Consider the following 27816-nt stretch of genomic DNA (forward strand, 5'->3'; position numbering starts at 1 on the left):
ATCAAGAGTAGGCAACTTGCGCGACACGCCACTGCTGCCGGTTGTGGAACTTGATTTCTTTAAACCAGAAGTATTCCTTGTTTAGTTTAATGGGTGATGGAGCTCAATAACAATTTCTGGATTGCGATTTACAAAAGGAAACAAAATGAAATCTTCTTTCTAAATTTGACTGAAAAGGACAGAATTTGTTTCCATAAGAGAAAAACTTTTCTTGTCCGCATAAATTTAATTTAAAAACTACCCTGTTGCCATAAATTCACGTGATTTAAAGTAATATTTGCTGTAACCGATGGCATTGATTTTAAATTAAAAAAATGAGGGCAAATTATAAAAAAAAAGGTTTCTCCTAAAAATAGTGCGAAATTAAAAAGCGGTGGTTTCAGGTTTTGGACGTAAAGAAGGTGGAATTGCGGAGTTTTTATTCCGACCGAATTTACGTTTTCCAAATTGAATTTGCGCCCGAATTCCTCGAAACCGTGATTTTTTTTCATTTAAAAATCCAAATAAATTGTTAATTCGCAGGAACGAGGGCGTGTTCTGGAGACAGTGGGGGAGGATTGACCTTTTTTGACCGTGAACGCCACTTTTTGCGCGGCGTCCTCAGCAAGGATTCTGTCTAGACACTTAAGATATTAAAAGAGTCCTTGCGTACGTGCAAACCTTATTACTACGTCGCCAATTACATGGACTGGATTGCCAGAAACGCCCCTGACATGGCTTAGATTATTGGTTTTCTGTTGAATTTTATAAGCATTCAAAATTTAAAAAAATTCATACTGCTTTTAAAAACAAAATGGCTTTGGATTTGGCAATAGAAAAATACTCTAAAATTAAGATTTTTTTTTTAACCCGTGAATTAATGAAAAATTTACATATTTCTCAAATTTCGATGTTTTGACACGTTCTATCACTTGAAATGTTGCATTGGCTCATCTCGTGTCTCGTCTACAAGGTGAGGTCATTTCGATGCCGCAGCTGTGGGTCCACGCGTGAAAGCAAAGCGCTTGTCAAAACGCGCCGATAAGATAGCGAAATTCAAATTCACATCAACCGGATCCGCTCTCTTATCTTGACGCATATATCGACCAAAGTAATCAGCGGCAGCGCAAAAGCAGTAAAGGTTTTAGTGTGATTTGAAGAGAAGGAAATGAACGAGCCGTTTCCAACGACCAAGGAGGACTTTGCAGATCAAGTAAGACCGAAATTTGCAGCTCCGCATTTTCACAATCGCCCTTTTCCAATCGAGATGGAAACGGATTTGCAAACTGATTTGGTCCTGGTGTACCAAGCTAAGTCGGTGCAGAATGATAAGATCAAGGCGAGGGACGTTTTCGAGCAAAATCTGAAAAACTCCGGCTTGGTTTTGCAGCACGAGTCCGGAAAGGTCTGATGAAATTTTTTATTATTCATGATCCAAAAACAAATTTCTATTAGGACATTGCGAAAGAGGACGACGTGGTTTTTGTCAAAATCCACGCTCCGGCCGACGTGCTGATCAAACACGCAGATTTGCTAGGACTGAAGAAGCAAGTCAAGTTGCCGAAAAATCTGAAATTTCGGGCAAAGACGAAGAAAACGCCGAATTTCATGAAGCCGCACTTGAACTCGGATGGAACTCCGCAGACCCTGAGAGTCACTTTCAGAGAGGAATTCGTGGAATTGTAAAGTGAATAAATTTAATGAAAATTGAAAATTAATTTGGAAAAAAGGTTCGGCGACGAGGATAAATTGTTCTCGCCGGCGGAAAGGGCCGACATTGTGTGGGACTTGCTGCGAAGAACGCCCTACGGCGACAAAGAAGAAGAGGTGCGCCTATTTTTTTTACAACAATCAACCTTATTTTAGAACAAGAATTTCACGTCCAGATCGGAATCCGACGTCTGATCAACCGGGATTGCTACACGGCGGCGTACCCCCTTCACGACGGCCCCTACCTTTTGAACGCGACCTCCGGCACAAATGACAGATCCGTATTTAACATTAAAAACTCTTCAAATTTGTATTTTCTTGAAATATCTCGCAGGAGTTGTTCCGAGAGTGGGCCCGGTTGAAGGTCTGGTACAAGGTGCAGCCTTTGGATAAAATCCGCGACTATTTCGGGGATGAAGTTGCCCTTTACTTCGCTTGGCTCGGCTTCTACACCAAAATGCTGATCCCGGCGTCGATAGTGGGTCTCATTTGCTTCATTTACGGTCTCGCCACCATGGACAACCAACAGATCAACACGCCAAGGTACACATAATGAGGATGATTGATTAACTTAAGGATTCTGATTAACATATACGAATTATTTCTCGAGATAATTTTGGTTGAATTTCTCAGCTTCGAAATGTGCAACAAGACGGGAGTGGGCGGCCAATACCTGTGCCCCGATTGTCTGAACGGCGCCTGCTCCTATCAGCTCTTGGCCGATTCGTGTTTGTACGCGCGACTCAACCACGTGTTCGACAACACGTCCACCGTCCTCTTCGCCACGTTCATGTCATTCTGGGGTATGCAAACAATTCAAGATCGTCTCTCAGTTTTATCAGAAGGAAATCGTCCAATTTAATTTCAATCGCGAGAAAACAATCAGATTTCTACGCTGTCGCAGCCAAAATCGCTTTAAAGAACATGGAACCACCTCAGGGCAACAATATCCTCTACAAAAATTAGTATTTTAGATCAAAAGGATCGTTTTGACACCAAAAAAATCAAGGGTCAACCTGTAAATTATTGATTAACTTTATACAGAAAAATTGCAAAAATTTCAATATAATTATTTGATTGCAAGAAAAAACCAATTTTGGCGAAAACCCAATCAAAAATTTCCGTGATACTCTGCTATCAATATGGCACCAGAAAATTAGGGTTCACCGCATAAAGTTAAGGAAAAAAATTCAAATTTAAGGTTGAAAAACCGGATTTATTTTTCATTTCCGAGAAAATCAAGCCAATTTATGAGACAATTGAACTGTAAAATCAGAAAAAAATCACGATTTTCATAAAATTTGGTTCTTAAACTACAAAGATAATGAAAATTTGCCAAATTTTTCATATTCCAATATGGCCGCCGGAGATAAATAAGGGTTCACTAAAACTGTTTCCAAATTAATTTGAGTAAAGATTTTTTAATTTTCTCGGCGGGAGGTTGGAGCTGATGAAGCAAGGTACCTTTTCTTAATGTTGGCCATGTTTCTAGGTCAAAGGTCATGGACCCCGGCAAAAGGTCAAAATATAAAGTTTTATGTCCCTTGAAAATAGGCAACCTGACAAAAAATCCAAGATAGCCAAAAGATCTTCCTTGTCATTTTGTACCGGAGTACAAATTTGCAATTATTTTGAACAATCCGTTTAAAAAACATCATTGAATATTAAATTGATTTTGAAAATAATGTGTTAAAAATTAGAAATTGAGGCATTTTACTTATCAAATTATCACATATTGAAACAAATTGAGTAATTTTAATTGTATTCTATTCAAATTTGAAGAATTAGAAAAAATTTTGGTAAGAATTAGTTTCATCTCTAATTTAATGCAAACGGCGACTGGTAGCGCTGCGGCCGCAGTTGTAAAGATTGGCAAATATCGCCAATCGCCATCGGAATAAATTAATTCGCCCAAATTTGACCACTTGACTTTTAATTATAAGACAATTTTGGCGGCGAAAAACGATAGCAGCAGCAATATTTTTCAACCTTTGAAATCATTATTTAAAGATAAATAATGATTTATATATTTCTTAAGCCACCATGTTTCTGGAGCTGTGGAAACGGAAGCAGGCGCGGTTGGTGCAGAAGTGGGGCCTGACGGACGCACAGATGGACATGGAAACGAGACCCGAGTTCGCGGCCTCGGTGCAAACGACTCGGCCAAACAAGTTCACGGGCCAGCCCGAACCGTACATTCCCTTTTGGAACAAAGTTGTGCGCGTTTTCACGACGATTTCCGGAGTTGCTTTCATGGTGCGAAACAAATCAATTTTGTTGGCATTTAACTCGTTTTCTATTCAGCTTGCCGTCGTTGTGAGCGCCATCATCGGAGTGATCGTCTACGAATTGGCGATCGTCGCGGCTTTTTACGACAGCGGCGACGATTTCCTCAAACAAAACACGCAAATCCTGACCTCGATGACCGCGGCCCTTATTAACTTGATCGTCATCATGATTTTGACTATCGTGAGGTTTTAATCAAAGAAAAGTAATTTGAAATTAACTTATTTTGTGCAGGTTTACAAACGCATTGCGAAATTTCTCACCGATCTCGAGTGTCCGAGAACGCAGTCCGATTACGAGGAGAGTTTCACTTTTAAAATTTTCGTTTTCGAGTTCGTCAATTGCTACTCTTCCCTTTTCTACATCGCCTTTTTCAAGGTTTATTTTCAAATTATTTGCAAAAATAATGTAATTAATTTTTAATCAGGGGAAATTTTACACTTATCCCGGAGACGATAACATGTGGAACAGTTTCCTCGGAATCGGCGCCGACACGTGCGACCCTGCCGGTTGCATTTCCGAGCTTTTCATTCAGCTCATCGTCATCATGGTGGGCAAGCAGTTTTTCAACAACTTCATGGAAATCGCCGTTCCGTACTAACAATTTTCTTCTACTAAACTCAAAATAATAGTAATTACGGAACAGATACATCCGAAAATGGCTCGCGTCGGACGAAAAGAAGGTTTTGTTCCAGAAAAGCCCGCAGTGGGAACGCGACTACACTTTGGAGGCGCCACAGGACCACTCAATGTCCCTATTCGAAGAGTTCATGGAAATGAGTATTGAAAAAATTTGATTTTTCTTCACATGAACTGAAATTATCTTTTTATAGTTTTGCAATTCGGATTCACAACCCTTTTCGTCGCCTCCTTCCCGCTGGCGCCGATGTTCGCCCTTCTGAACAACTTTTTGGAAATCAGACTGGACGCGTACAAGATTCTGTGCAAATTCCAAAGACCGGTGCCGAAGAGGACGGCCTCGCTGGGCGCGTGGTTCACCATTTTGCAAACGCTCACTTACATCGCGGTCGTCACAAATGCAAGTCAAAATATCAAATAAAATTCTCCATTTAATTAAAAATAATAAACACGCAGGCCATCGTGATCGCTTTTACGTCGGAATTCATCCCGCGCCTCGTTTACTGGTGGACCAAATCCAACAATGGACTGGAAGGATACGTTCAATACACTCTTTCAAGTAAAATATGAAAATGAAATCAAAATTTGTGCTAAAAGCATTTAAACCTCGATGGGACCTTTTTTTCTTTATTTGCGTATTTTTTAATCAGGAGGCTCAAATTCGTTTGGCGGGAAGAGGTGAAAATCCGATCAACCCCTAGTGTGAAGCTTGGGGGTACAATTTTTTTTTTAGAATTCAATTTAAATCATGAAATTTGGTCTTCTTTCACATTCTGGGATGAAAAAATTTAGCAATGTTCGTCTTTAATAAATTAATTTTTCCAGTATTTTTGATTGACAATTACGATGCGGCGGTCGAGCGCCCACCAGGATTGACCGAGTGCGTTTACAACGGATTTAGGTACCCGCCGTCGGATCCGAATGAATATGAAGTGACCATGGAGCATTGGCACGTTTTGGCGGCGCGATTGGCATTTATTGTCATTTTCGAGGTAATTTTAAACAAATCTATAGTTTAAACCTCAGTTCTGGGTGGGAGGTTGGAGCTAATGCACCAAGAAGGAATCTTTTCTTAATCAAAAGTTTTTACGACAAAGGTCAAAATTGTAAGTTTTGTGCCCCTTGAAAATAGGCAAAAGATGCGTCATATCATTTTGCATCAGAACACAAATTTTAATTTTTTTTTTAAATGATGTTTTTTTAAAAATATCACGTACATTTTATTTGAATGCATGAAAATAGTCTGATCCGAAGCGTTAAAAATTAGAAAATTTGCATCATATTTGAGTTGAATTTAGTAGATTTAATTGTAACTGATTCAAAATTTAACAATTTGAAAATGAGGTTCCGTTCCATTTACTTGAGAATTATCATTTCATATCCAAATTCAGTTAAAAAAAAATTGGCAATTAGCAAAAAAATGAATCCTCCCAGGATGTTAAAAGCTATTTTTAAGCAATTCTATTTGCACGACTGAAAAGAATTTCCTCTCCAATAATAATTTTAATCCTCATTAATATAGCACTTGGTGTTTGGAATCTCCGGCCTGATTGCCGCTGCAATTCCGGACTTGCCGTGGGACGTCAAGGAGAGAGAGTATTTGGAGGAAAAACTCGTCAACAAGGAGACTGAAAAGTATCGCAAGAAAAAGACTCGCTCGATGAGCCCTTCGACGGAGGCATTAATTTCCCACGAGGACAAAAATTTTGGATCAACAACTGTTCTAGTTTGAAACTTCCAAGTTGTGTATTTTAAACAGAAAAAATATATATATGTTTATTTTGATTTAAAAGGTTAAATAAACTTTTCCGACTGAACAAATGATTTGAAATCACCTGCAGAGTGAAGTTCTAGTATTCAATGTTGAATGGGTAGTGGGTGTGATTCTTGGCCCTTTTAATTCAAATTAGGAGTTTAAAGAATAAATACTTAATAAATTTGGACTTACGGCAAGATGGGGCAGATGCGGCCGTTGCAATCGAAAGTGTCCAGATGCTCGACGTCCTCCTTGGACAGTTCAAAATCGAAAACATCAAAGTTTTCGGCAATTCTGGATTTCGTCACTGACTTTGGAATGACAATGTTTCCTCTCTCGATCTAGAAATGAATTTAAATTAGAATTTTAATTTAAAAATTGTGAAATTTCATACTTGGTAGCGAATGAGAATCTGAGCCGGACTGCGTTTGAGGCGCTCGGCGATTTCCTTGAGCTTTTTGTCATCGAGGAGTTGCGGGTCTTCGGGTTTGGCCCAAGGACGGTCGGGCGAGCCCAGAGGCGAGTACGCGGTGATGGCGATTTTGCGCTCCTTGCAAAAGGCCATCAGCTTCTTTTGGTTCAAGTAAGGGTGGCATTCAACCTGAGAATATGTTTTAAAAAAATTTAAAAAAAAATTTAATTTATTAAAAAATCATTTAATTTAAATATAAGTTAAAAGTAATGAATTAAGACTAAAATGAGTTTAAAAGTGAAAGTTAGATTCAGTACTTTTAACTAAAATTCAAATTAATTGAAAATAATTGATTCGAATTGAATTTCTTTGTACCTGGAGCACGGCAGGTTTGATTTTGGCCACTTTCAAAACGCGTTCAATCTGCTCACTGTTGAAGTTGGAGATGCCGATGGACTTGACCAAACCGGACTCGACCAGTTTCTCCATCTCGGGCCAGGTGTCGACGTAATCGACCTCGCTGAACAAGGTGTTTCCATCGGCGTCAGCAGGGAACTTGCTCTCTCCCTCCTAAAATTGATCAGATTGAATAAAATAGTAATTTAATTGAATAATTAAATTAATAAAATCAGATAAAATAAACTTCTATTTTTTTTTTACAGATTCTTTCATGCTTAAACAACAAAACTGTTTAACTCCAGTAACAAATTTTAACAAAATAAATGAATGATCATTTTTATATATACATATTCTTGCCATCACCTTGTAGCCGACAGGCCAGTGGATCAGGTACAGGTCCAGGTATTCCAGGCCCAGGTCCTTTAGGGTCTGTTTGCACGCCGGAAGCACAAGGTCCGGCCTATGGAAGGTGTTCCACAGCTGAAATTTCAAATCTTGTACCGATCACATCACAAAAGATTCGGAATTTTGATACCTTGCTGGTGATGAAGAGCTCCTCCCTGGTGCAGACGCCCTCCTTGATCTTCTGGCCGATGCCCTGTCCGACTTCCTGCTCGTTTCCGTACACGTGGGCGCAGTCGATGTGCCGATAGCCAACGTCGATTGCGTCCTTCACCGCTTGGGTCACCTCGCCAGGCTTCGACTGAAAAGTAAATAAGACAAATTTCAGTGAACAAAATCAGTTTTTTTTATTAAGTACCTTCCAAGTGCCCAGTCCGAAGATGGGCATTTCCACTCCATTGTAGAGCTTGACTTTGGGCACCTTGGAATGAGCCATTCTGCAGAGAGCAACTGGAAAAGGTCAAATGAAAACTGTTAAGATTCGAACAAAATAAAAAATATAAATGTGATAAGGAAAGCATACAAGAGAGACAAGCAGAGCAAATAAGGGCACGCCGGCTCTTGAATCTTTTAATATATTACGGTTGAAACTCCGAGAAATTAATTGGAAGATTCTATTTCAATCAATCTCAGTTACTTACATATTTTTCAGGTGTTTTGTTTTTGACAGGCCGGTCTCCGGGGGCTTTCAAAAGACAACTCTGGAGGCGTGTTGTGAGCTCAAGCAAGGGGGCGTTAGAAGTTCCTGATCCTGCATCGATCCCCCTTGTAATTTTTATATTAAAAAATGCTCTCGCGATTCTTTATATAACAGCGATTGTGTGCAATAAATATTTATTAAGAAATTTGTGCAAAAACGATTATAACAGATGGAGATCCTTCTTGACGGTTGATAGTTTTTTTTCTTTCACTTGCAAAGGACGTAGGCGTCTTTGCCGCAAGTGTCGAGGGTGCAGGCGCGCACCCACGCCTCTCTGATGACCTGGTCCTCGAACTCGGAGAACAGTTTGGTCTCGGTCACTTCGTACAGGTCGCCGACCACCGACCGCGCCGATATTTCAAACTTCAGAAACTCTTTGCGCCGCATTGAATGAACGTTGAGAGGCGCTTTCCAGAACATTTTGGTGCCCTCGGCCTCACTCAGGCACACCAAGTCCCGGACGCCGCTCGGAACCAAAAACGTGTGCGTCCAACTCTCGGCTCGTCCTCTCCGCAGAAACTCTATTGCTTTCAATATCGAGTACTGGACACTCGGTCCGACTATGGTGTCCTGTTTGGAAATGAAAAATTAGAAAGAAAGAAATTTATCGATACTTGGGGAGAAAAAAAGTTTGAAAATTGAATTGATTTTAAATTTTGGTTTAAACTTACTTGAAACATCCTGTACAGATACGTGGCGTTGTGGCAACAGTAGACGGCGGGGACCGGAATCAACTTTTTAGCAAATTTTCTTTCCTCCTCGGACAAATGTGCGAGACCTCCGAGCAGCCTGGGCGCTTCCTCCGAAGGTGGCACCGACGCTCTCAGATCTTTGTTTTCCCACGAGACGTAACTGAACCACTGAAATCGACAAAATCATCATCAAAATTGTTTAAAAGTTGGAATTCTTACCGCTCCTTTGATTTCCGAGAGTGCCTGCAGGGGAGACACTGCTGTGGGGTTGATTCCGAAAGGGAACATTTCGACGATGCTTGCATTTGGCCTGCTGAAGACCCCGGCCAGAAAAGTGGCCGCCCCGTGCATGCCGATGATGAAGTCGGCCTTGCCAAAAGTATCAACCATCTCGTGGACCGACTCCCCACTGGGGTCGAAAAGCTGCAGATCGATGTTGGTGCTGAAGCCGAACGTGTTTTGGAAAGAACTGATCACAAAGTTGGACACCTCCTCTTCATTGAGAATTTTCCTCGTCTCCTTCCGAGAGATCAGAACTACTTTGAAAGTGTCCGGTTCTTGCTAAAAACAGACAAAACTTTAATAAACAAAATAAATTTGATTTTTTTTAAATTACCTGCTCATGTTTAATCTTGAGCCGGTTTTTCACAAATTGGGAAAAACGCTGGTAAATTCCGACCGAATTTCCGGCCTGAGAAACAGCACCCTGGGGCTGGCCGAAGCCGTACTGGAAAACGACGGTGCTTCCGGGCAGTCCGGTGTAGACTTCCGAGATCAAAACTGGCTCCTTCAACTCGGACAATTTAAAAATTCGTTGTGCAGACAGCAAACTGTACCAGGCACTGTTCACATCTGAAAAAATAGAAATGTACAAGTAAAATTTGATGTATTTATCAACGGAAATTCATTTAATGCGTTGGCAAGGGTCATACAATCTTTGTCATACCAAAAGGTTTTGAAAAATATATAATTTGACCCCCTAATTTCAAAATTTGATTTTGGAAATGTTCTAACGGCTGTATTTTGGCTTGGTCGTAGGACAAAAATGTAGGTATGGTTGAATTTGGCTTGTTGCCTTCTACAACTTTTCTGTTTGGTGCAAAAGCGTAGGTCAGCGTAGGTTCAAGGTCACTTCCGGTGACCTCGTGACCTTTGACCTCAAATTTACATTTTTCCATCATCCGTTTTAAAATTCTGAAATATCCATTTTGTAGAGCGTTAAATTGTCCATAAAATACATTCTCAAAGAAGTAGTTTTTAAGTATCAAACTTTTTTTATTAAAAAATAATAAACGCAAAAAACATGGTTTTCTGAGCTCTAAAGGATAAAAAATAACTTTGAGCCTCTGTAACATTTTACCTGCTCACTTGAAGACAAAATGTATAATGACAAAACTTGATCCCCTTGACTTGCTCTTTCAGACCATGTGTCGCACATACTGACCGGGTCACAAAAGGTCATTGACCCTGGCGACCTTTGACCTTATAACAATACAATTCGCAATTAGTGTGACACATGGTTGGAAAGAGCGTATCAAGAGGAACATTATGGTACCAGAAATTTTTCTATTGCTACATTAGAAGCGGAGAAAAACTATATGTATTCTCAAATTAATTAAGCGCCTGAAATATGACCTTGCTAACGATTCGTACCTTTCAGGAATTTTAACACTTACTAAAATCAATTAAAATTATTTAATTTAAAGTACGTTCAATGTGAACTTGAATTAAATGAATGTACCGCTTTAATAAAAATTTTTGGGAAATAATTTTAATTAAAAAAAAAACTGAAAAATTTTGATTCAAACTTGCCTTGAAGGTTATTATCAAGGAGAGTGAGGAGGATAGTTTTTGAGCAAGTTTCCACGTCTCTGCTGCAGAGGGTTTCGAACCTGGAGAACAAGGGCAGAAGGTCGTCGTGCACGGCGTGCATCACGTTGTCCGGCTTGAACCTTTTGAGCAGAAACAGCTTCTCCCTCAAAATGGTCCTGCAATTAAATTAATCGTTCAATCTCAGTAAAAAGTTTATGATTTAAAAAGTATACTTGACGGTTTTGAGGACAGGGTCGAGGTCAGTGAAGACGACCAGGGGCAGGAAGAACTGGGTGTGGTTGACGACGGAGCCGACCAGGAGCCGCTGCATGTCCTCGGCGGAGGTCAGGCCGTGGACGGCGGACGCGTCGGTCAGGACGAAGCCGAAGGTTCGCTCCTGAGGGAAGAAGTAGAGGTTGCGGAAGTCGCAGCACCTTTGGCCGCGGTTGCACTCGCAACACCACACCGACGAGGGCGACACCGTCGAGGAAGACCTCAGCAGGTCCAAGGTGGACGAGGATTTCCTCGCCGCAGCAGGACTCGAGGAGGAATTGTAGAGGAGTCTGGACAGGATTTGCGGCAGGTACTGCAGGAAGATGAGCGACAGGGTCGGCACCAGGAAGATGAACAGGGACGTCACGAACTGCATCGCGCCTCCTCCAGAAAAGATACAAATCAATTTCAAAGTCCAATTGGCGAATGGGCTTCTTATTCTCTCAGGCGAATCACATTTTTCGCACCTACATAATTGGAAATTAAATTATTTTAAGAAGGAAATCGGCAGGAAAAGTCTTACGAATTGTTTCAAAACTACCCCAGTACGCAGAAATTGCACGGCTCTTCCGACTGTTTACATTTTTCGTTTCAAAATACTACGCCTTCTTCTGCGCATGACCGAAAAATGTGAGAAAAAAGTCAATGGGCTGGGGTAGGCAACCTGCTCGGCACGGCAGTACCACAAATTTTAAAGGCGTTTACGGGACAGGAAAATAATTGTATAAAAATTTATTTATTAATTGGAAATATTGAAGATCATTTTTATTTTAGCAAAATTTTTAACATTCATCTTTAATTTTCAAAAATTGAAGCTTCTTCATAATAGAGAGGAATTTTTGATATATTGTTTTTTATTTGTGATTTGTGTCCAATATATTTATAAAATTTCAAATTTTTACAAAATTAAAAATAGGATACCAGATTTCGTTCCTAACCTAAGACTATGTTAAATTTAAATTCATGGAAATCTTGGAATTTATACAATCGGTTTTTTTTCATCATTTTATTACGTGACTTTTAAAATTATGAAAATTATATTAAGATTTTGTTTCATGCAAAAAGTCTTATTATAAATTATTATGCTTTTTTTAAATTAATGTTGCCGAATTTGCCAATTATAGATGGAAAGTATCAATAATGGTTATAAAAAATGTCAGAAATGTGTTAGTTTTGTTTTGTTATAATGTTTACATTTTTTTAAAGGGGGTGGGTGAGTATATGTGTTTTTTTTTTAATTCAATCTCAGTTTAACTAGATTTTACAATGTGTGTGTCTATGAATGTGTGGATTTATTGATTTTTTTTATTTAGTTTCATTTTTTTAGATTTTTCCTCTCAACATAATTATCAACATTGGTTGCTTTTTTTCAGCATGATTTATTTTATTGTAAGATTTCTTTTGGCAAGATTGTATTTTGATTTTTTTGATTCCATATAGTGTGTATTGTTAAGTTTTAAAATAATTAAATTATATGATTACATTTTTTAGAAGCGGCGGCTGTGATTTTTTTAATTCTATTGGTAGTGAAGCTAGATTATAATTTTATAATATGCATCCGTGTGTGGTTTTTTAATATTTTTAAGAATTTTTTTATTGATAGATTTATTTTTTATTATTAATTATTATTATTAATTATTGTGTGGTTTTTGTCTGTACGAATCTACAGAAGGTGTCGTATAATTGAACTACATTTTGAAATGAATTTTTAAAATCCAGAGAAAATATTTAATTTCACGGTTTACATACTTTTGAATACAAATTTTTTACTTAACATAAAATTTTCTGCTAATTTATATTAATTATTTAACGTACAGAGTGATTTTTTTAATTTAAAAAGGCGCCCAAACAAACAAAGGCCGCTTGGGGGAGCGCAAATCGAGCGGAGGGGTAAAAAGAGTCTCCCCTCCTCCCTCCGCTGCACCGACAGCGCCGCTTTCAGTGCTTTCACACTCCTTTGAACTTTGGACAAGTCCAGACAAGTCGGAGCGCAGAAAAGACAGAAATCTGCAGCGTTTTCTGCCCGCATTTGGCTCTCGCAAAGAAATGCTGGCCATCTTGTGGCTTCCGCGAGCGTCGTCGTGCCGACGAGAATCCCGACTGCGTGTTCACGTGGAGGCTTTTCCGAGCCTAATATCGTCGGCAGTCCTTTTCGGCCAGCAACGCAACGACGTCATCGTTTCACAGGTGAGAAAAGTCTTGGTTTTGACAGCCATTCGGCCATCTGAATCAATCGCGCACGAAACGCCGAAAAAATCGTGATCTTTTTCGAACCGCATTCGAGTCGCCACGAGGCAGAAAATTGAATCAATTTTTGTCTCATCGCAACTTTGTGTATTCAAATCCTGTTTTTAATGTGAAAATTTAAGCAATATTTTTGTGTTTAATCCGGGACTCTTGTTATGATTAAATTAATTGACGATTTAATTCAAATTCTGCGGCGTCGCTCACATGTGAACAATTTCGATTGAATTAAAACTCTGTGCTGACTCATTTTTTTTCAGGAGCCCCCGTGAAAGACGGAATTTCCGTCCGCATTTTTGCCAAACAAGAACGACGCTCTGGGAGATTTTTCTCGTCTGGACACGTCCGGAGGTCAGTCAAGTGCCTCCGAACAGGACATCTTCAGCCTGTCCCCTCTGTGCAATGGTGCGGCGTAAATTTTAGTTAATAATTTTTGAGCAACATCTTCTATGTGATAATTTTCTAATTTCCACGTGCGGGTGTTTTTACCCCTTCCACATCACCGTTTAATTGGACGATTAAAAAGAAATCAATTTTTAATTTTTTTAATTCACTCAATTCGATAAGGCGAGATTTTTGCTGATTAATATTCTGTGTTTTACCGTAAATTATGAGACAGCGAATTTATCAGCAACACTGACACGAAACTTTTGATTTTTGAAGGTCTCGAGCATGACCGGAGAATAACAAAATTTTATTTCTGCGTTTTGCGAATCTGTTCGTTTCGAAACGAATTTTAATTAGAAATTCCTTGCGTTTCTCACTGAAATCGAGGAAATTAAAAGACGATCTCATCCTTGTTGAAATGTGCATTTTCTACGACAATGAAAATGTTGATTGTCATTCATTAAACGACAAATGGAAGAAACATTAATTTTATATATGTATTTTTATAGCATTGAGGCTGAGAGACTTAAATTCAATTGCATCAAAATATCATTATTGCCTTTTAATTAATTTAAAAAAAGATCAATTAATTTAATTTTTCTCATCGCGGCGCGTTTAAATCACTCAGCATCCCAAGGTTAATTTTGTCGTCGTGTCGCCTCGCCATCTGGCCCCAGGCCTGTCTCTTGGCACACGTGACCTGGTTGACCTGCGGATGCCGTGACCGGAGGTCAACATTCTCCGATGGCTTGCAAGCTGATCGACCTTCGGGTGGCTCTTGCAAGTGGATTCCGAGGCTCCTCGGCTTTGGCCTGTCGCACCGGTGGCAGGTCGACCCACGGGTTCTCCCTCGGAACCTCGGGAGGAAGGGATGGAGGGTTGGAACTTCCGAAGGTTCCGGTTCCGTCTACCATACATGATGGACACGCGCAATTGGAACTGGATTTTGGGAAGTTTTGACTTAAAAAAGGGTGTAGAATCTCGCGCCTTTTTATATTAATGCAAAAAACTTCTCTCTTGCATTTCACCTTTTTCTTGAGGCGCCTTTTCTTCTGGGCAGCCTGCCGTGTAATTCTCGAAGTGTGATTCGGCTCGGTTTTTATGTTTTCTTGAGTCAAGATCATTGTGATGCGTTTTAATTCTGTTTGGCTATGTAAATGCAAAGATTAGTTTAACTGCAAACTTTTTCAGGGTCTCAGGATAGGCCCATAGCTTATGTTGATGATGTCCGGCTAAGCTCGTCTTTCCGATTTGACTTGGAAGTTTGCAGCGCGTCGATAGGGCATACTTGTCAACAATAGGGCCTGGACAGGCCAAAGGTTATGTTGATGATTTCCGGCTAAAATATGGCTTCTCCAATCCGGCTCTGTTGACGAGGCGGGGGCTGGTGGGGGGATAATTGTTAACTTTTAAGGTCCGAGGATGGGCCACCACTTGATGTTGATGATTTCCGGCTCAAGTGATCCATCCAATTTGACCCTCTAAGCTAACAACGCGCGCGTTTTTCACTTTGATTTGGTTTTATAAAAATCTGCATCAACCTTGACTTCTGAAAACATTAAAATTTGAATCTAAACGCACTTTTTAGGATGAAAGCAGGCTGCGTGGAAGAAAGAGCAGTAAAGAAATTCCAACTGCGTTATACGAATTTAAATTATCAAATTAAAACGTCATATATTTATTGCCTTTTAAATCTCATTTAAATTAATTGATCTTTCCAACAATTTGAGGAAACTGAAAAAATTTAAATCGGTTTCCTCATCGCGGCGCGTTTAAATTACTCAGCATCCCAAGTTTAATCTTGTTGTTGTGTCGCCTCGCCATCTGGCCCCAGGCCTGTCTCTTGGCACACGCGACCTGGTTGACCTGCGGATGCTGTGACCGGAGATCAATATTCTCCGATGGCTTGCAAGCTGATCGACCTTCGGGTGGCTCTTGCAAGTGGATTCCGAGGCTCCTCGGCTTTGGCCTGTCGCACCGGTGGCAGGTCGACCCACGGGTTCTCCCTCGGAACCTCGGGAGGAAGGGATGGAGGGTTGGAACTTCCGAAGGTTCCGGTTCCGTCTACCATACATGATGGACACGCGCAATTGGAACTGGATTTTGGGAAGTTTTCAACTTATATGGGTGTAGAATCTCGCGCTTTTTAGCAACCAAGTTGCTTTATTGCATATAAAAAAATCTCATGCGTCTCCGTTTATCTGGTTTTAAAACAAGGCAATAATTACATTTTGATTAAATTTTAAGAATTCGCACCATGCAAAACACAATTAAATTTGAAACGCTTAATTAGGCTTTGGAAAAGTCTTTTACTGAATCAACTTTAAAACTGCACGACCGACAATATTGTCCGCTTCTGGTATCCGACATGCGAAAACCAGACGATTTTTTCTTCATTTTCACCCATTCAAAATTCCGGTTCGCCACAAATTGAAATCAAAGCTGCCTACACCAATCATTTGTTTGTATGACGCGCTTATCACTTAATGTCAGTGTTTTTGCCCTCTGTCATAAATTTCTAACTTGATCGATCCCCAACCACTAATTTAAGATTCTGTGAACATCTGCGCTTTTAAACAGGTCTCCAGAATCATGTTGAAATCGCGAGTTTTTTTTTTTAATTACGGTAATCAGGAAGTTGGCTAATAATTTTAATTGCAATTTGAATCATTTTCTAATATATTGTTTCTTGGTACGTTTCATGAATATCCTCTGAGTTTTTCTGTTGTCAACACACAAATATGAGGACACTTGACTGAGGACATCTTCAGCTGGCTGGCATTCCATTGATTGACCTGAGAGGTATTTATTAAAATGAAAGGTTAAAACTCGACTTCTTTATTGATTTAAGTTTAATTTCTAGTTGTGTATCTCTGCGGTGCTATCCTGAAGGAAAAGCGGCGCAAAATGCAGCCAAGAATATCTCCAAGGAAGAAGAACTAGCTCTGCAAATGATCTTCAGATTCGAGAGGACGGAGAAGCCAGCGAGAGAAATATTTTGGAAGGTTTGTCTTTAATTTTATTCCTTATTCATTTATTATATCCCCTTAAATTTGAAGTTTTGCAGAGAAAAATCTTAAAAGAGGTGCTGGTGGTCGGTTTGCTACTGCCAGGAAGTTCTTGGAAGGGTTGAAGGCGCCCTCGAAATCACCGTGTCCAGCCAAAGGTGGCCTGAAGGAAGCAGGGCCGTTGGCAAAATATGAATCGAATGGGGGAAGAGCAAACTTATTGTGAATAAGAGGTAGTCAGTGATATATGTTAATTAAATTTAGGTGCTTATCAAAGGCTGTGATTTGTTATTCTAGATCGATGGCAAGAAGTGAGGCAGGAAGAACAATGTCACTGGCAATCAAGTTGTGCTGAAACAGAATCCATGAGACAAAAGAATTGTCAAGTTGTTGTCATTTTTTTTATTATACCATTCTTGTTTCTCTCTCTCCTGCTGTCTCTCTAAACAAATCCACCCCTGGTGCTGCCCTGCTAGGGAGGCGTGTTGAACCTTGTTCAGTGTGCAATGCCTTTGTGGATTCTCGTGACAGGGCGCCTTGAGTGGCAACGACCGCAAAGGGCGCTGCCGTTCGGGACGTTCTCGACCGAACACACACAATCTTCTTTTTGTACTGTTGGCCTGTTAAAAACAGAATTTCTCTGTTTTTTTTTTTTTTTTTTTTTTTTTTGTAAGTTTTAGAAATTGAAAGACATCCATGACAGAAATTAAGGCCTTGCAGAGTGTGCAGTCTGTCAGGAGTCTGTGAAGGAAAAGCGGCACTCTATTGGTGGCTGTGCAGAAGGCCAACAAATCTCCGATTTCAAAAATGAATCGTTTGAGAGGAGCAAAATCAAACTATTTGTGAATAAGGTAATATCAGTTAATAAGATTAATGTGAGGTGCTTATCGAAAGCTATTATTTTAAAATAGATCAACGAAGTTGGCAAGAAGTGAGGCAGGAGAAGGAAGTCGTTTGGCGAGTTGATCTAAAACAGCCAAATGAAAAGACTGCAAAAAACGCCAGGTTGTCTTTCCCAGATTTTTTCCCCAACTTATATCTCATATTCTCTTGCTTTCTCTCAAAACTAATCCACCCCTGGTGCTGCCCTGCTAGGGAGGCGTGTTGAACCTTGTTCAGTGCGCCTTTGTGGATTCTCGTGACAGGGCGCCTCGAGTGGCAACGTCCGACCGCAAAGGGCGCTGCCGTTCGGGACGTTCTCGACCAAACACACACAATCTCATTTTTATACTGTTGGCCTTTAAAAAAAAATTTATTTCTCTGCTTGCTTTTTTGCTTTTTTTTTTAAGTTTTAGAAATTGAAAGACATCCCATGGGGCCCATGACAGAAATTAAGGCCTTGCAGAGTGTGCAGTCTGTCGGGAGTCTGTGAAGGAAAAGCGGCACTATTGGTGGCTGCGCAGAAGGCCAACAAATCTCCGACGTCAAATATGAATTGATTGAAATCAAACTTTCTGTGAATAAGGTAATCAGTGAAATGTTCAATAGAATGAAGTTATTATTTCATGCCATAATTTTTATTACAGTTTGATGAGTTCTTCAAGAAGTGAGGCAGGAAGAAAAAAGTCAATGTATAGCGAGTTGATCAAAAACAGCCTTGAAGAGACAACAGAAGCGTCAAGTTGTACCATTCCATATTTTTTATTTTTTTTTTTATTTTTCTTGTTTCTCTCTCTTCGTCCTTTCACTTATAAAACAAATCCTCCCCTGGTTCTGCTCTGCTAGGGAGGTGTGCTGAACCTTGTTCAGTGCGCCTTTGTGGATTCTCGGGACAGGGCGCCTCGAGTGGCAAAACGTCCGACCGCAAAGGGCGCTGCCGTTCGGGACGTTCTCGACCAAACACACAATCTTCTTTTATACTGTTGGCCTGTTAAAAACAGAATTTCTGTTTGCTTTTTTTTTTTTTTTAAGTTTTAGAAATTGTAAGACATCCATCCCATGGGGCCCGTTGCAGAAAGGCCTTGAAAATTGTGCAGACTGACGGGAGTCTTTGAAGGAAAAGCGGCACTATAGGTGGCTGCGCAGAAGGCCAATAAATCTCCGACTTCAAATATGAATCGATTGAAATCAAACTTTTTGTGAAATAAGGTAAGCAGTTAATAAGATTTTTCCGAGGTGCGTATCTAACAAAAAAAATTATTATTATAGATCGCCAAAGTTGGCAAGAAGTGAGGCAGGAGAGGGAAGTCGTTAGGCGAGTTGATCTAAAACAGCCAAATGAAAGCCTGCAAAAAACGCCAGGTTGTGTCTTTCCCAGATTTTTTCCCCACCTTATATCTCTATTCTCTTCCTTTCACTCAACTAAAATCCACCCCTGGTGCTGCCCTGCCAGGGAGGCGTGTTGAACCTTGTTCAGTGCGCCTTTTGTGGATTCTCGGGACAGGGCGCCTCGAGTGGCAACGTCCGACCGCAAAGGGCGCTGCCGTTCGGGACGTTCTCGACCAAACACACACAATCTTTTTTTATTCTATTATGGCCTTTCTCACTTGAGTATGAATTTCTTGGTTGTCTGTTTGGTTTTTTAAACTTCCAGAAATTCGAAGACGCACCCTTTGGAAGTTTGCTGTGATCATCAATCTCAATTTTTACCAGCCAACAGGTTAAATGAAGCACGCAGGCCTTCAAATTTTGAATTCGTCTGTGTTCCTGGAGAGCCAGGTGCAAATTAAAGTGAGTTTGACTCATTTCATATTCGATCAACAGAAAACAGTATTATGTGTTTTCATCTCTATATTTGTAATTGGTCCCTTCAAAATTAATTACGATCATGATCATGTAGATTTTAATTAGTATTTTGTTTGATATCGTATCTTATATATTTATTGCAAGTATAATCATTATTCACTCGACTTTCAGTGCCAAGACAAGAAGACGGGTGCTTTTTCGTCAAGAATCCGTCAAGGCAAAATCAATACGTGCTGAACCATCTCTAAAGCAGGGGCACCCTACAAAGGGTTATTGTAGCTCGAGTGAAGAAATAATATGATATTAACTCTAATGAATTGCATTCTCAAAAAGGATCAATGCACGTCAGCGTTCTCGGCAAAGTTCACAACGATCCAGGAGATGGAAATCTGTAAGCTGCTGTGGTGTGTGGACGAGAAGATCGAGCGCCCTTGAGTTGCAACAGTAGACCCTTGTTGAGTAGACCCTAGGAGCAGCATCAACGACACCTGTCGCCAGATTCAGGTGACTTCACCTGACACCTATTTTTAATCACAAAAAGGAAATAATATATTTTGGATTTATTGATCTGCTCGAAATTGTAAAATTTGAAACCAAAAAGGGATTCAAATAGTAGTCCCTAAGAGAATCTAATTGGTTTATTCCTGTTAAATTGTGTGCAGGTTAATGCACGCAGTCGGCCCCAGCAGAAAACTCGCATCAGCAGCCCGTTTTGATTTAAGTTCTATATAATTTAAATCCTGTTCGTGCAGATTAGCGATCCAGAGAAACAATGCTATTTTGTAATGCTAAATTATTTTATAACTGTTGAATTTAAATTTTGAGGCAAGTCCATATCGAACATGCAGCTTTTGTACCTTGCCTGAAAATTAAGCATTAATTTTGCAAATCACTTAATATTTGTTGACGCCGTTATATTTGTACGGCTGAATTGTATTAATGAAAGTTTTGGTTGTACAAAACAACAATTAATAATTTTAAGATATGTATTATCTGACTAAGAAATCTGTTAAAAGACTTGAATGTGTATAATTATGTATTATCATTTGTATCGATATCAGGAAATATTGTTCTAATCTTACAGTGAGACTCCGCCACAGGGTTTTCAGGGGTGGTTTTCCCCTGTGGTGGGGGAGGAGGGTCGGTCAAATGCTTGCCCACCCCCGCCTAATTGTGAATGGCGAGCGAGCACCCTCGATCATTGTCTCACCATATGTATTGTGCGGACCATAATTTTAATTTAACACAATATGAGTTGACTAAGAAATTAAATAAATTGAAGTAGCCAAATAAATTCTTTAAAAGTGTGCCTGTTTTTCTTTGGAGTTCATCTATGCAACTCGAATAAATAAGAAAGATTTATTTGCACAGATTTGTATTCTCGAGTCTTATGTGGATTTATCCAGTGAAAAGCCATCATATACACGCTGAATACGTTTTGGCACAATTATTTTTATAAATTTGATAAAAATATTTATCTTTCAATGTCATTTTTGCAAATTAATTTGACGGCCTCTGAGGCAAATATATGTCAGTAATTTTGTTAATTAAACATTTCAAATGGGTCAATTATTTTTTGAGAATATTACAAAGCTAATTCAAATTACTGATCCTTCATAATTTTGCAATATTATTTATGACCACTGGCCCGACTTTAACTTAATTTATATAAAAATTTTTTTGTATGTCATTATTCTGTCATAATTCTTACCATAAATAAATTCATATTTAAGTTTTTAAAACACCATTTTCTGCAGATATGTATTATATAGTAAAAAGATATGTATTATTATGTTAATATATTCATGGTGATATGCATTCATAATTAAGTTAATTTATTTTTACTTTGCTGCCGTCAATGTAAAACATTCTTGATCTGCGTACAAAAACATGAATTCTTTACTTTTGTACTACATTATTTCATAAGAGCCGCATTCGTGAAAGGTACCAAATAAAATAAATTATAGCCCAAAACAGTAAAAACATAACATAAGAAAGCTCGATTCTGATTGGCTGATATGTTATGTTCAAACATAACATAATACATATGTCTCAACTCAAAACCTTTATGACCGCTTCTCAAAGACCCTAACTTTTGCATTCCGTCAACAGGTGGCTCGCAACCTGAGCAGATCCGCTGCCAAATAAAAACAAAACAGTGGAGTGGTGGAAATCCAGTTCTTGCGGCGGCGAAGTCTCAGTTGAACGTGCAAAAATTGGTGCTCGGAGGAGGAGGGGGGGAGAAGGATGCCAGAGGAATGAATGATATATGTATTGTGCCTGGTTTTTAATTTTTCTCGTTGTACAAGACGAGTGCGCATTCGTGACGGTTCGTGTCTCTCTGATGGATCCGTGTTTTTGGGGAATTTATTTTGAATTTTGATTTAAATCTAAAAAAAAATGCTGCTGAAACTGCGAGACTTCAGCCGCACTCTGCCAGAGGCTTCGGTCAACGTGCCTGAAAACTCGCAGGTGAATGATTTGCTCAAAGCAGCGAGCGCATTTTTTGAGTGCAAATCCTCTGCAATTGAACTCTTCTACGGAGGAAAAAAGGTAAAATTATTTATCACGACAGAAGTATTTGAAAACAGTAAAATATTTGCAGCTTTTGAAGGAGTTGCCTTTGCATGGATATAGTTTGGCTGATCAATGTGTCGTGAATATTCGCATCAAGCAAAGAAGGGATGGAATTGCTGCTGAGAAAACCTCTTCAGAGGTCAAGAAGAAGATTGATCAGAATGAAGAAGAGGCGCTGCTAAATGATCAGATCAGCAAATATTTCCAAGTGAGATGTTAAAATTAATGTTTTCGGAAAAGTTTTAAAAATTTCACCATTATCAATTGTTTTGATCAATATTTTGACTGAAAAATATTTAAATTATAATTTTTAATATTTGAATATAAAAAGGTAATTATAATCTATCAATTTTTTCTTCAGAGGCATATTTGTATATGTTTTAGTCCTTAAATCTTGAATTCTGAATGTCCCGTTCTAGCCTGGAGACAACCTATACTTCCAAGATGAGGACACAGGCCAGTGGGAGGAGGGAGAAGTTTCCTCAATTTTCAGATGCAATGATGCTGAATTGAATGGGGACGATGAATTTACTTACAGAATCCTATGCCAAAAGTACATATATAATTAATAATCTGTTAAAATTTAATTTATATATTCTTGTCTTCAAAGGAAAAATGAGGAACTGCTTTTGAAGCTGAGGAATTTGCTCCCTTGCGGCTCAGCCGAGTTTCGATCTGAACAATTGAAGGCTGGCATGAAGGTTCTGGCTTTTGTGGCTCCACCTGGCAAGGAGGAAGGATGGTGAAGAAAATAAACTATTTTTTTCATATAATATAATTTTGATCATTTCCAGGTACGAGGTCGAAATCACAAGTGTTGGTCGAGCCAAAAAGTTCTCCCATCCGTCCTCGGTCTCAGTTTCCTGCACAGTCCATGCCAAAGAGGAGCACTTCGTTGACCAGACGCTCATTTACAAACACAGAACTGTCCAATTCCCGAGGTTGGTGACCAGAGACGAGTGGAGCAAATTGGCAAGTGGCCGCTCCTTGCTGGAACGTAATTAAAAATTGACGATTTTTTCGATGAATTTTAATTTTTGTGTACTCAGCATGCAGATTCTGCAAAGGCAGCCCAGCAAGAAAGTGCAAGCATTGCTGCTGTGTCGTTTGCGGAGACAAAGGAGAGGAGCAAAGTCAACTGATGTGCGACGAATGTGACAATTCGTACCACACACATTGCTTGACTCCCCCATTGAAGAAAATCCCTGAAAACGAGTGGTAAATCAATTCAGTAATAGTTGTTTGTTTTTAAAATGATTAGCAATTTTTAAAAAGGTTCTGTCCAAAGTGCGTCAATGTTGAAGCCAAGACGATCAAACAGGAAAAGCAGGAAGAAGTGCAAAAACTGCTGAGGAAAAGAGGTCCGTCTGAGGAAGGATCGGTTTGTGTGGTGCCCGAAGGACACATTGGAAAAATTGCTGGAGTTCCCTCAGGAAGGCTGTTGGCAACAAAAGCTCAGGTAAATAGGGCTAATTTTACATATAAATTAGAATAATTTGAATTTAATTAATTTTGTTTTTTTTTTTTTAAATTCAATGTTTCAGCTTGTGAACCTAGGAGTGCACTGCTCACCAGATTTGAGCATTTGTGGCTCTGCCAAAGTTGGTGCTCAGAGCATTTTGTTGACCTCAAGTCACAAAGGTCGCTTGGACGACAAAGGACATCGCTTCACTTTTTCAGGAGTTTCTGGCAACAATTTGTATAAAAATTCAGAAAAAATTCAGTTTTTAGTAAAAAAAATCTAAATTTCCAGGGCCTTGGCTCGATCTTGTTTTGCCGAGGTCGGTGCCACTTCCAAAAGTTGGCGCCTGGGAGCCCCGGTCAGGGTCATCCGAAGCCACACCTTGCCCACAAGATTCACTCCTGCGTACGGATTCCGGTAAGATAAGAATACAAAATGTTAATTTTAATCTCATTAATTTATTTCCAGTTACGACGGAATTTACAAAGTCCTCCGGTACTGCAAGAGGAGGGACAAGACTTGGGAGTTTGAGTTGGTCAGGGACGACAACGAGCCCCCACCTTGGACGTCCTCAGGAATGGCTTACATGAGGAGCATGAGTGTTGGATTTCTGGAAGTATAAGAATAAATTTTTATTATTAATTTGAATTAATTGTCTGGCTTCAAAAGGGGCAGCCAGAGGGGACCCCAGCAAAAGTCCGTCGAACTGAGGTGGTGCAAACGAAGGAGAAATTCATCACACCTTATGTTCTGCAAAGAAGGGTCCAGCAACTGATTGCTCAAGATGGTCTGAATGAAAGAAACTGGAAGGCCTTGGAGGAGGCCCAGAAACTTGGCTACCCTGTAAGAAATTTGGAATAAAATTTTGTAAAAAATAAAATAAAAAATAAATTGTTTTAGGAGTTCATCAAGGCTGTGGCTGAACAATTTAGGTGCGTCATTTGCCAAGAGGTCTGCGTCAATCCAGCCACACTGAAATGTGGTCACAACAAATGCTTGGTAAGTTAAATTTTTCCTTCATTATTTGAATCAATTTTTCTGTCTTTCAATTACAATTGAAGAAAACCAATAGAATGTGATAAAAAAAAAATTCTTTAATTCTGCAGTTCTGCTTGAAAAAGTGGCTCGCTGGCCGGAAACAGGCAAAGTGTCTTTTGTGCCAGGAAGAGTCGGAAGGTCCCTTCACAACCAACAATCTCCTGGTGAAAATCCTGGGGCTCCTTCTGCACCGCACCTAGGATGAGAAGTTAAACGGCCAATAGCGTATTTTATTTTAAATTACTTAACAAAGTATTTTTTTTTTGCAAATTCTCCACTGCATTTCTACAAAGTAATTTTAATTTATAAATTATATTTTTAATTTCTCCAAAATATATAATTCATATTTTAATTTGTGGTGAATTAAAATTTCCTCAAGAAATGTTCCTAAGATATTACAAGAAGATTAAAAACAATAATATTTGATATCAGATAAAAGTTCCTATCGGTTCCTACCTTTTAAAGATGTTAGACATTTTTCTTATGCGCGCATAAATTTTAAATAAATTTGAATAAAAATTAATTTAATTGATTTTTTAATTTTACATTCCCTTCCTGCTGCCAATATCTGCACTAAAAGTATAAAATTCTAAATGAAGGAGAGAGCTTTTTTTCATAAATTCCCCAAAATCAATTGCATTATGAATAAAAAATAATTTATTTCTGTATTCCAGCTCTTCATTTTCCCGCCTTTTTTAATTTTTCAATTTCTTCTGGGAAATCAAAATTTCTACAATAATATTGAATTTAATTAATTCGGTTTGAAGGAATAAACAATGAAAAATAATTATGTTATGTTTCTGCTCCTTTCTTTATTTTCCCGCCTTTTATTCAAGGTGAGCAAAAGCAAGGAGGCTCTGCGGAGGAGTTCCATGCAGGGGGCCGTGTCCACGTGTGGAAGCAAATCGGAGTCGGACCGGCTCGTCTCATATGGCCGACTTGTAAACACTTCTTCTTTCAAAACAGGTATGATACCTTTTTCTACCTTTTCTGCGTTGAGAACGCAAAACTCGAGGGATTTGCATCGGCCGAAGCCTTCCAGAGGGTGTCGCCGACCAGACTCACGTTTTATTGAGAAATTTAGCTAACAAACTTTTCCTCATAATTGTACATATATTATTTGGAACTAAAGTTATTGTTTTTGTGAGCAGAAAGAAAGAAAAAAAGCAAGAGATGCCGCCGAAGAAGCAGGAGGAAGAGAAGAAGCCGCTGATCGGGCGGGTGGGCACCAACCTGAAGGTGGGCATCGTCGGCATCCCCAACGTCGGCAAGTCGACCTTCTTCAACGTGCTGACCAAGTCGCAGGCGGCCGCCGAAAACTTCCCCTTCTGCACCATCGACCCCAACGAAAGGTGCCAAATTTATTAATAAAAGTCTTCAAATTTGAAATAATATTCTGAAATTTGGAATTCGCAGCCGCGTCCCGGTGCCGGACGAGCGCTTCGACTTCCTGTGCGAGCACCACAAACCGGCCAGCAAAGTGCCCGCCTTCCTCAACGTGGTGGACATTGCTGGCCTGGTCAAGGGCGCGTCCGAAGGCCAAGGACTCGGCAACGCCTTCCTCTCTCACATCAAGGCCTGCGACGCCATTTTCCACCTCTGCAGTCGGTTTCTAAATTTTGATAAAAATATATTATAATTAAAATTTAATTTTATAAAAAGGAGCTTTCGACGATGATGATGTGACCCACGTTGAGGGTGAGGTCAACCCGGTCAACGACCTCGGGGTCATTGCGGAGGAGCTGCGCCTCAAAGATGAGGAGGTCATGCTGCAGACGATTGAAAAGTTCGAGCGAACCGTCTTACGAGGCTCGGACAAGAAGATGAAGCCTGAATATGTAAAATTCTGATAAAAAAAGTGATTTACTAGAATTTTAAAAATAAAAATTGTCCAGGACGTTTTGTGCAAAGTGAAGCAATTGTTGGTGGACGAAAAGAAGCACATCCGCTTTGGAGATTGGAATGCCAATGATGTAAAAATTATTCCTCCAATTGCTTTAAATTGATTAAAAGTTTTGATTCAGATTGAAGTGTTGAACAAGTACCTTTTCCTGACGTCCAAGCCGGTCATTTACCTGGTGAACCTTTCGGAAAAGGACTACATTCGTAAAAAGAACAAGTGGTAAGGGAAAAAACCTTTTTTTTTTCATAATTAAGCACAATTAACTTTTTCCTCTTGTCAGGTTGGCCAAAATCAAGGAGTGGGTGGACAAGAACGACCCGGGCGCCATCATCATCCCCTTCTCGGGGATTTTCGAGTCCAAGATCTTCGACATGGACGATGCTGCCAAGGAGGCCTACCTCAAGGAACAGGGCACCACTAGGTCTGCCTAAAATATTTCAATTTTAACTTAAATTAGTTAAAATTAGAGCATTTATCAGGATGGGAAGTTAGGGAATGCTCGGGATGTCCTGGTTCAACAGACTTAATACTCTGCTGGGGAAAAATTTAGGGATGGGATTTCCCGGGATCATAATTTTACTCAGCATTATTTCATTTTTCTATCTAAATTGCTATTATAGACAATTTAGACCTGAAAATTTACAAATTTATTTTGGTAGTAAATCTTGAGCCCGGATTTTCCAAAAATGACAATTTTCGGGGAACAGGAGTTCACGGGACCGAAATTTAGTCCTGCTCTGTTGAAAACCTTATGTTAGCTGAAAAACCAATATTTAAAAAAAAAAATTACTGAAAAACAAATAATTTAATAAAAAAAATATTTTGAATTAGTGCCTTGGACAAGATTATTGTGCAAGGTTACAAGTCTCTGCAGCTCATTTACTTCTTCACGGCTGGGCCGGATGAGGTCAAGGCTTGGACCGTTCAGGTCAGTCTTTCAATTTTCCACTTTCCTTCTTATTTTAAAATGAATAATTGCAATTTAGAAAGGAGCAAAAGCGCCGCAGGCTGCAGGTCGGATTCACACGGACTTTGAAAAGGGCTTCATCATGGCCGAGGTGATGCACTACAACGACTTCAAGGAGGAGGGCACCGAGGCCAACTGCAAGGTTTGCCACTTCCAATTCTTAAAAATTATTATTTCACTATTTTTTTTTTAATCCCAGGCTGCAGGCAAGTACAGGCAGCAGGGCCGCAACTACACCGTCGAGGATGGCGACATTATTTTCTTCAAGTTCAACGCCGGGGCAGGACTCAAGGATCCGAAGAAGAAGTAAAACTAAAAATTTAATTTGGTTTTTACAAATCTCAACGAGAGGACCATTTTATTTGACAGACTTATCCTTTTTTGATGTAAAAATAATACAATTGCATTTTGTTTTTTATGTCAATAAAAAATTGTTGTGCTTCATTATTTGCGAATTTTGATTGAATTAAAGAGAGAGAAAAGAT

General features: G+C 39.5%; 5 protein-coding genes across 11 annotated transcripts; 3 read left to right on the forward strand and 2 right to left on the reverse strand.

Moving 5' to 3' along the window:
- Nucleotides 1–1083: 1083 nt before the first annotated feature.
- LOC132203883 (anoctamin-3-like) lies at nucleotides 1084–6447 on the forward strand. Of its 2 annotated transcripts, XM_059632036.1 has the most exons (16): nucleotides 1084–1192; nucleotides 1247–1384; nucleotides 1435–1661; nucleotides 1710–1806; nucleotides 1866–1970; nucleotides 2024–2232; nucleotides 2323–2492; nucleotides 3728–3945; nucleotides 3994–4158; nucleotides 4210–4353; nucleotides 4403–4569; nucleotides 4622–4755; nucleotides 4809–5014; nucleotides 5071–5173; nucleotides 5440–5606; nucleotides 6137–6447. In XM_059632036.1, the coding sequence occupies exons 1-16, from the start codon at nucleotides 1148–1150 to the stop codon at nucleotides 6344–6346; spliced, it is 2505 nt and encodes an 834-aa protein (XP_059488019.1). In that variant the 5' UTR covers nucleotides 1084–1147; the 3' UTR covers nucleotides 6347–6447. The 2 variants fall into 2 exon arrangements, with proteins under 2 accessions (XP_059488019.1, XP_059488018.1); XM_059632035.1 differs by having other exon boundaries at nucleotides 1118–1384.
- LOC132203886 (aldo-keto reductase family 1 member B1-like) lies at nucleotides 6339–8364 on the reverse strand. The gene is made up of 8 exons (XM_059632038.1): nucleotides 8225–8364; nucleotides 7942–8033; nucleotides 7717–7884; nucleotides 7545–7661; nucleotides 7158–7352; nucleotides 6765–6971; nucleotides 6563–6711; nucleotides 6339–6507 (listed from the first exon to the last, which is right to left on the reverse strand). The coding sequence occupies exons 2-8, from the start codon at nucleotides 8017–8019 to the stop codon at nucleotides 6465–6467; spliced, it is 957 nt and encodes a 318-aa protein (XP_059488021.1). The 5' UTR covers nucleotides 8020–8033; nucleotides 8225–8364; the 3' UTR covers nucleotides 6339–6464.
- A 1-nt stretch (nucleotide 8365) lies between these two features.
- LOC132203885 (protein O-linked-mannose beta-1,4-N-acetylglucosaminyltransferase 2-like) lies at nucleotides 8366–11669 on the reverse strand. The gene is made up of 7 exons (XM_059632037.1): nucleotides 11584–11669; nucleotides 11021–11527; nucleotides 10788–10963; nucleotides 9592–9827; nucleotides 9195–9536; nucleotides 8955–9143; nucleotides 8366–8853 (listed from the first exon to the last, which is right to left on the reverse strand). Exons 2-7 carry the CDS (start codon nucleotides 11434–11436, stop codon nucleotides 8491–8493), a joined length of 1722 nt encoding a protein of 573 aa, XP_059488020.1. The 5' UTR covers nucleotides 11437–11527; nucleotides 11584–11669; the 3' UTR covers nucleotides 8366–8490.
- Nucleotides 11670–12963: 1294 nt separating this feature from the next.
- On the forward strand, nucleotides 12964–25400 carry LOC132204065 (E3 ubiquitin-protein ligase UHRF1-like). 6 transcript variants are annotated; one of them, XM_059632309.1, is made up of 25 exons: nucleotides 12964–13247; nucleotides 13565–16493; nucleotides 16555–16696; nucleotides 16751–16932; nucleotides 16997–17085; nucleotides 17420–17550; nucleotides 17611–18164; nucleotides 18226–18323; nucleotides 18611–18787; nucleotides 18848–19369; nucleotides 19556–19659; nucleotides 19718–19888; nucleotides 21497–21937; nucleotides 21990–22169; nucleotides 22381–22514; nucleotides 22572–22703; nucleotides 22756–22958; nucleotides 23011–23179; nucleotides 23237–23420; nucleotides 23506–23660; nucleotides 23715–23840; nucleotides 23892–24039; nucleotides 24093–24266; nucleotides 24324–24422; nucleotides 24530–24858. In XM_059632309.1, the coding sequence occupies exons 13-25, from the start codon at nucleotides 21785–21787 to the stop codon at nucleotides 24659–24661; spliced, it is 1989 nt and encodes a 662-aa protein (XP_059488292.1). In that variant the 5' UTR covers nucleotides 12964–13247; nucleotides 13565–16493; nucleotides 16555–16696; nucleotides 16751–16932; nucleotides 16997–17085; nucleotides 17420–17550; nucleotides 17611–18164; nucleotides 18226–18323; nucleotides 18611–18787; nucleotides 18848–19369; nucleotides 19556–19659; nucleotides 19718–19888; nucleotides 21497–21784; the 3' UTR covers nucleotides 24662–24858. The 6 variants fall into 6 exon arrangements, 5 of the variants coding, with proteins under 5 accessions (XP_059488292.1, XP_059488291.1, XP_059488290.1 ...); XM_059632308.1 differs by having other exon boundaries at nucleotides 17611–17704; nucleotides 17989–18164; nucleotides 18226–18787; XM_059632306.1 differs by adding an exon at nucleotides 25298–25400 and having other exon boundaries at nucleotides 12965–13247; nucleotides 18226–18787; nucleotides 24530–24686.
- On the forward strand, nucleotides 25324–27778 carry LOC132204068 (obg-like ATPase 1). The gene is made up of 10 exons (XM_059632315.1): nucleotides 25324–25427; nucleotides 25613–25813; nucleotides 25878–26065; nucleotides 26124–26299; nucleotides 26357–26434; nucleotides 26486–26583; nucleotides 26645–26785; nucleotides 27196–27292; nucleotides 27351–27473; nucleotides 27531–27778. Exons 2-10 carry the CDS (start codon nucleotides 25635–25637, stop codon nucleotides 27639–27641), a joined length of 1191 nt encoding a protein of 396 aa, XP_059488298.1. The 5' UTR covers nucleotides 25324–25427; nucleotides 25613–25634; the 3' UTR covers nucleotides 27642–27778.
- The last annotated feature ends 38 nt before the right edge of the window (nucleotides 27779–27816 follow it).

This window comes from Neocloeon triangulifer, unplaced genomic scaffold, assembly GCF_031216515.1.
Source record: "Neocloeon triangulifer isolate White Clay Creek 2 clone unplaced genomic scaffold, ASM3121651v1 ptg000020l, whole genome shotgun sequence".
Lineage (NCBI taxonomy): Eukaryota > Metazoa > Arthropoda > Insecta > Ephemeroptera > Baetidae > Neocloeon > Neocloeon triangulifer.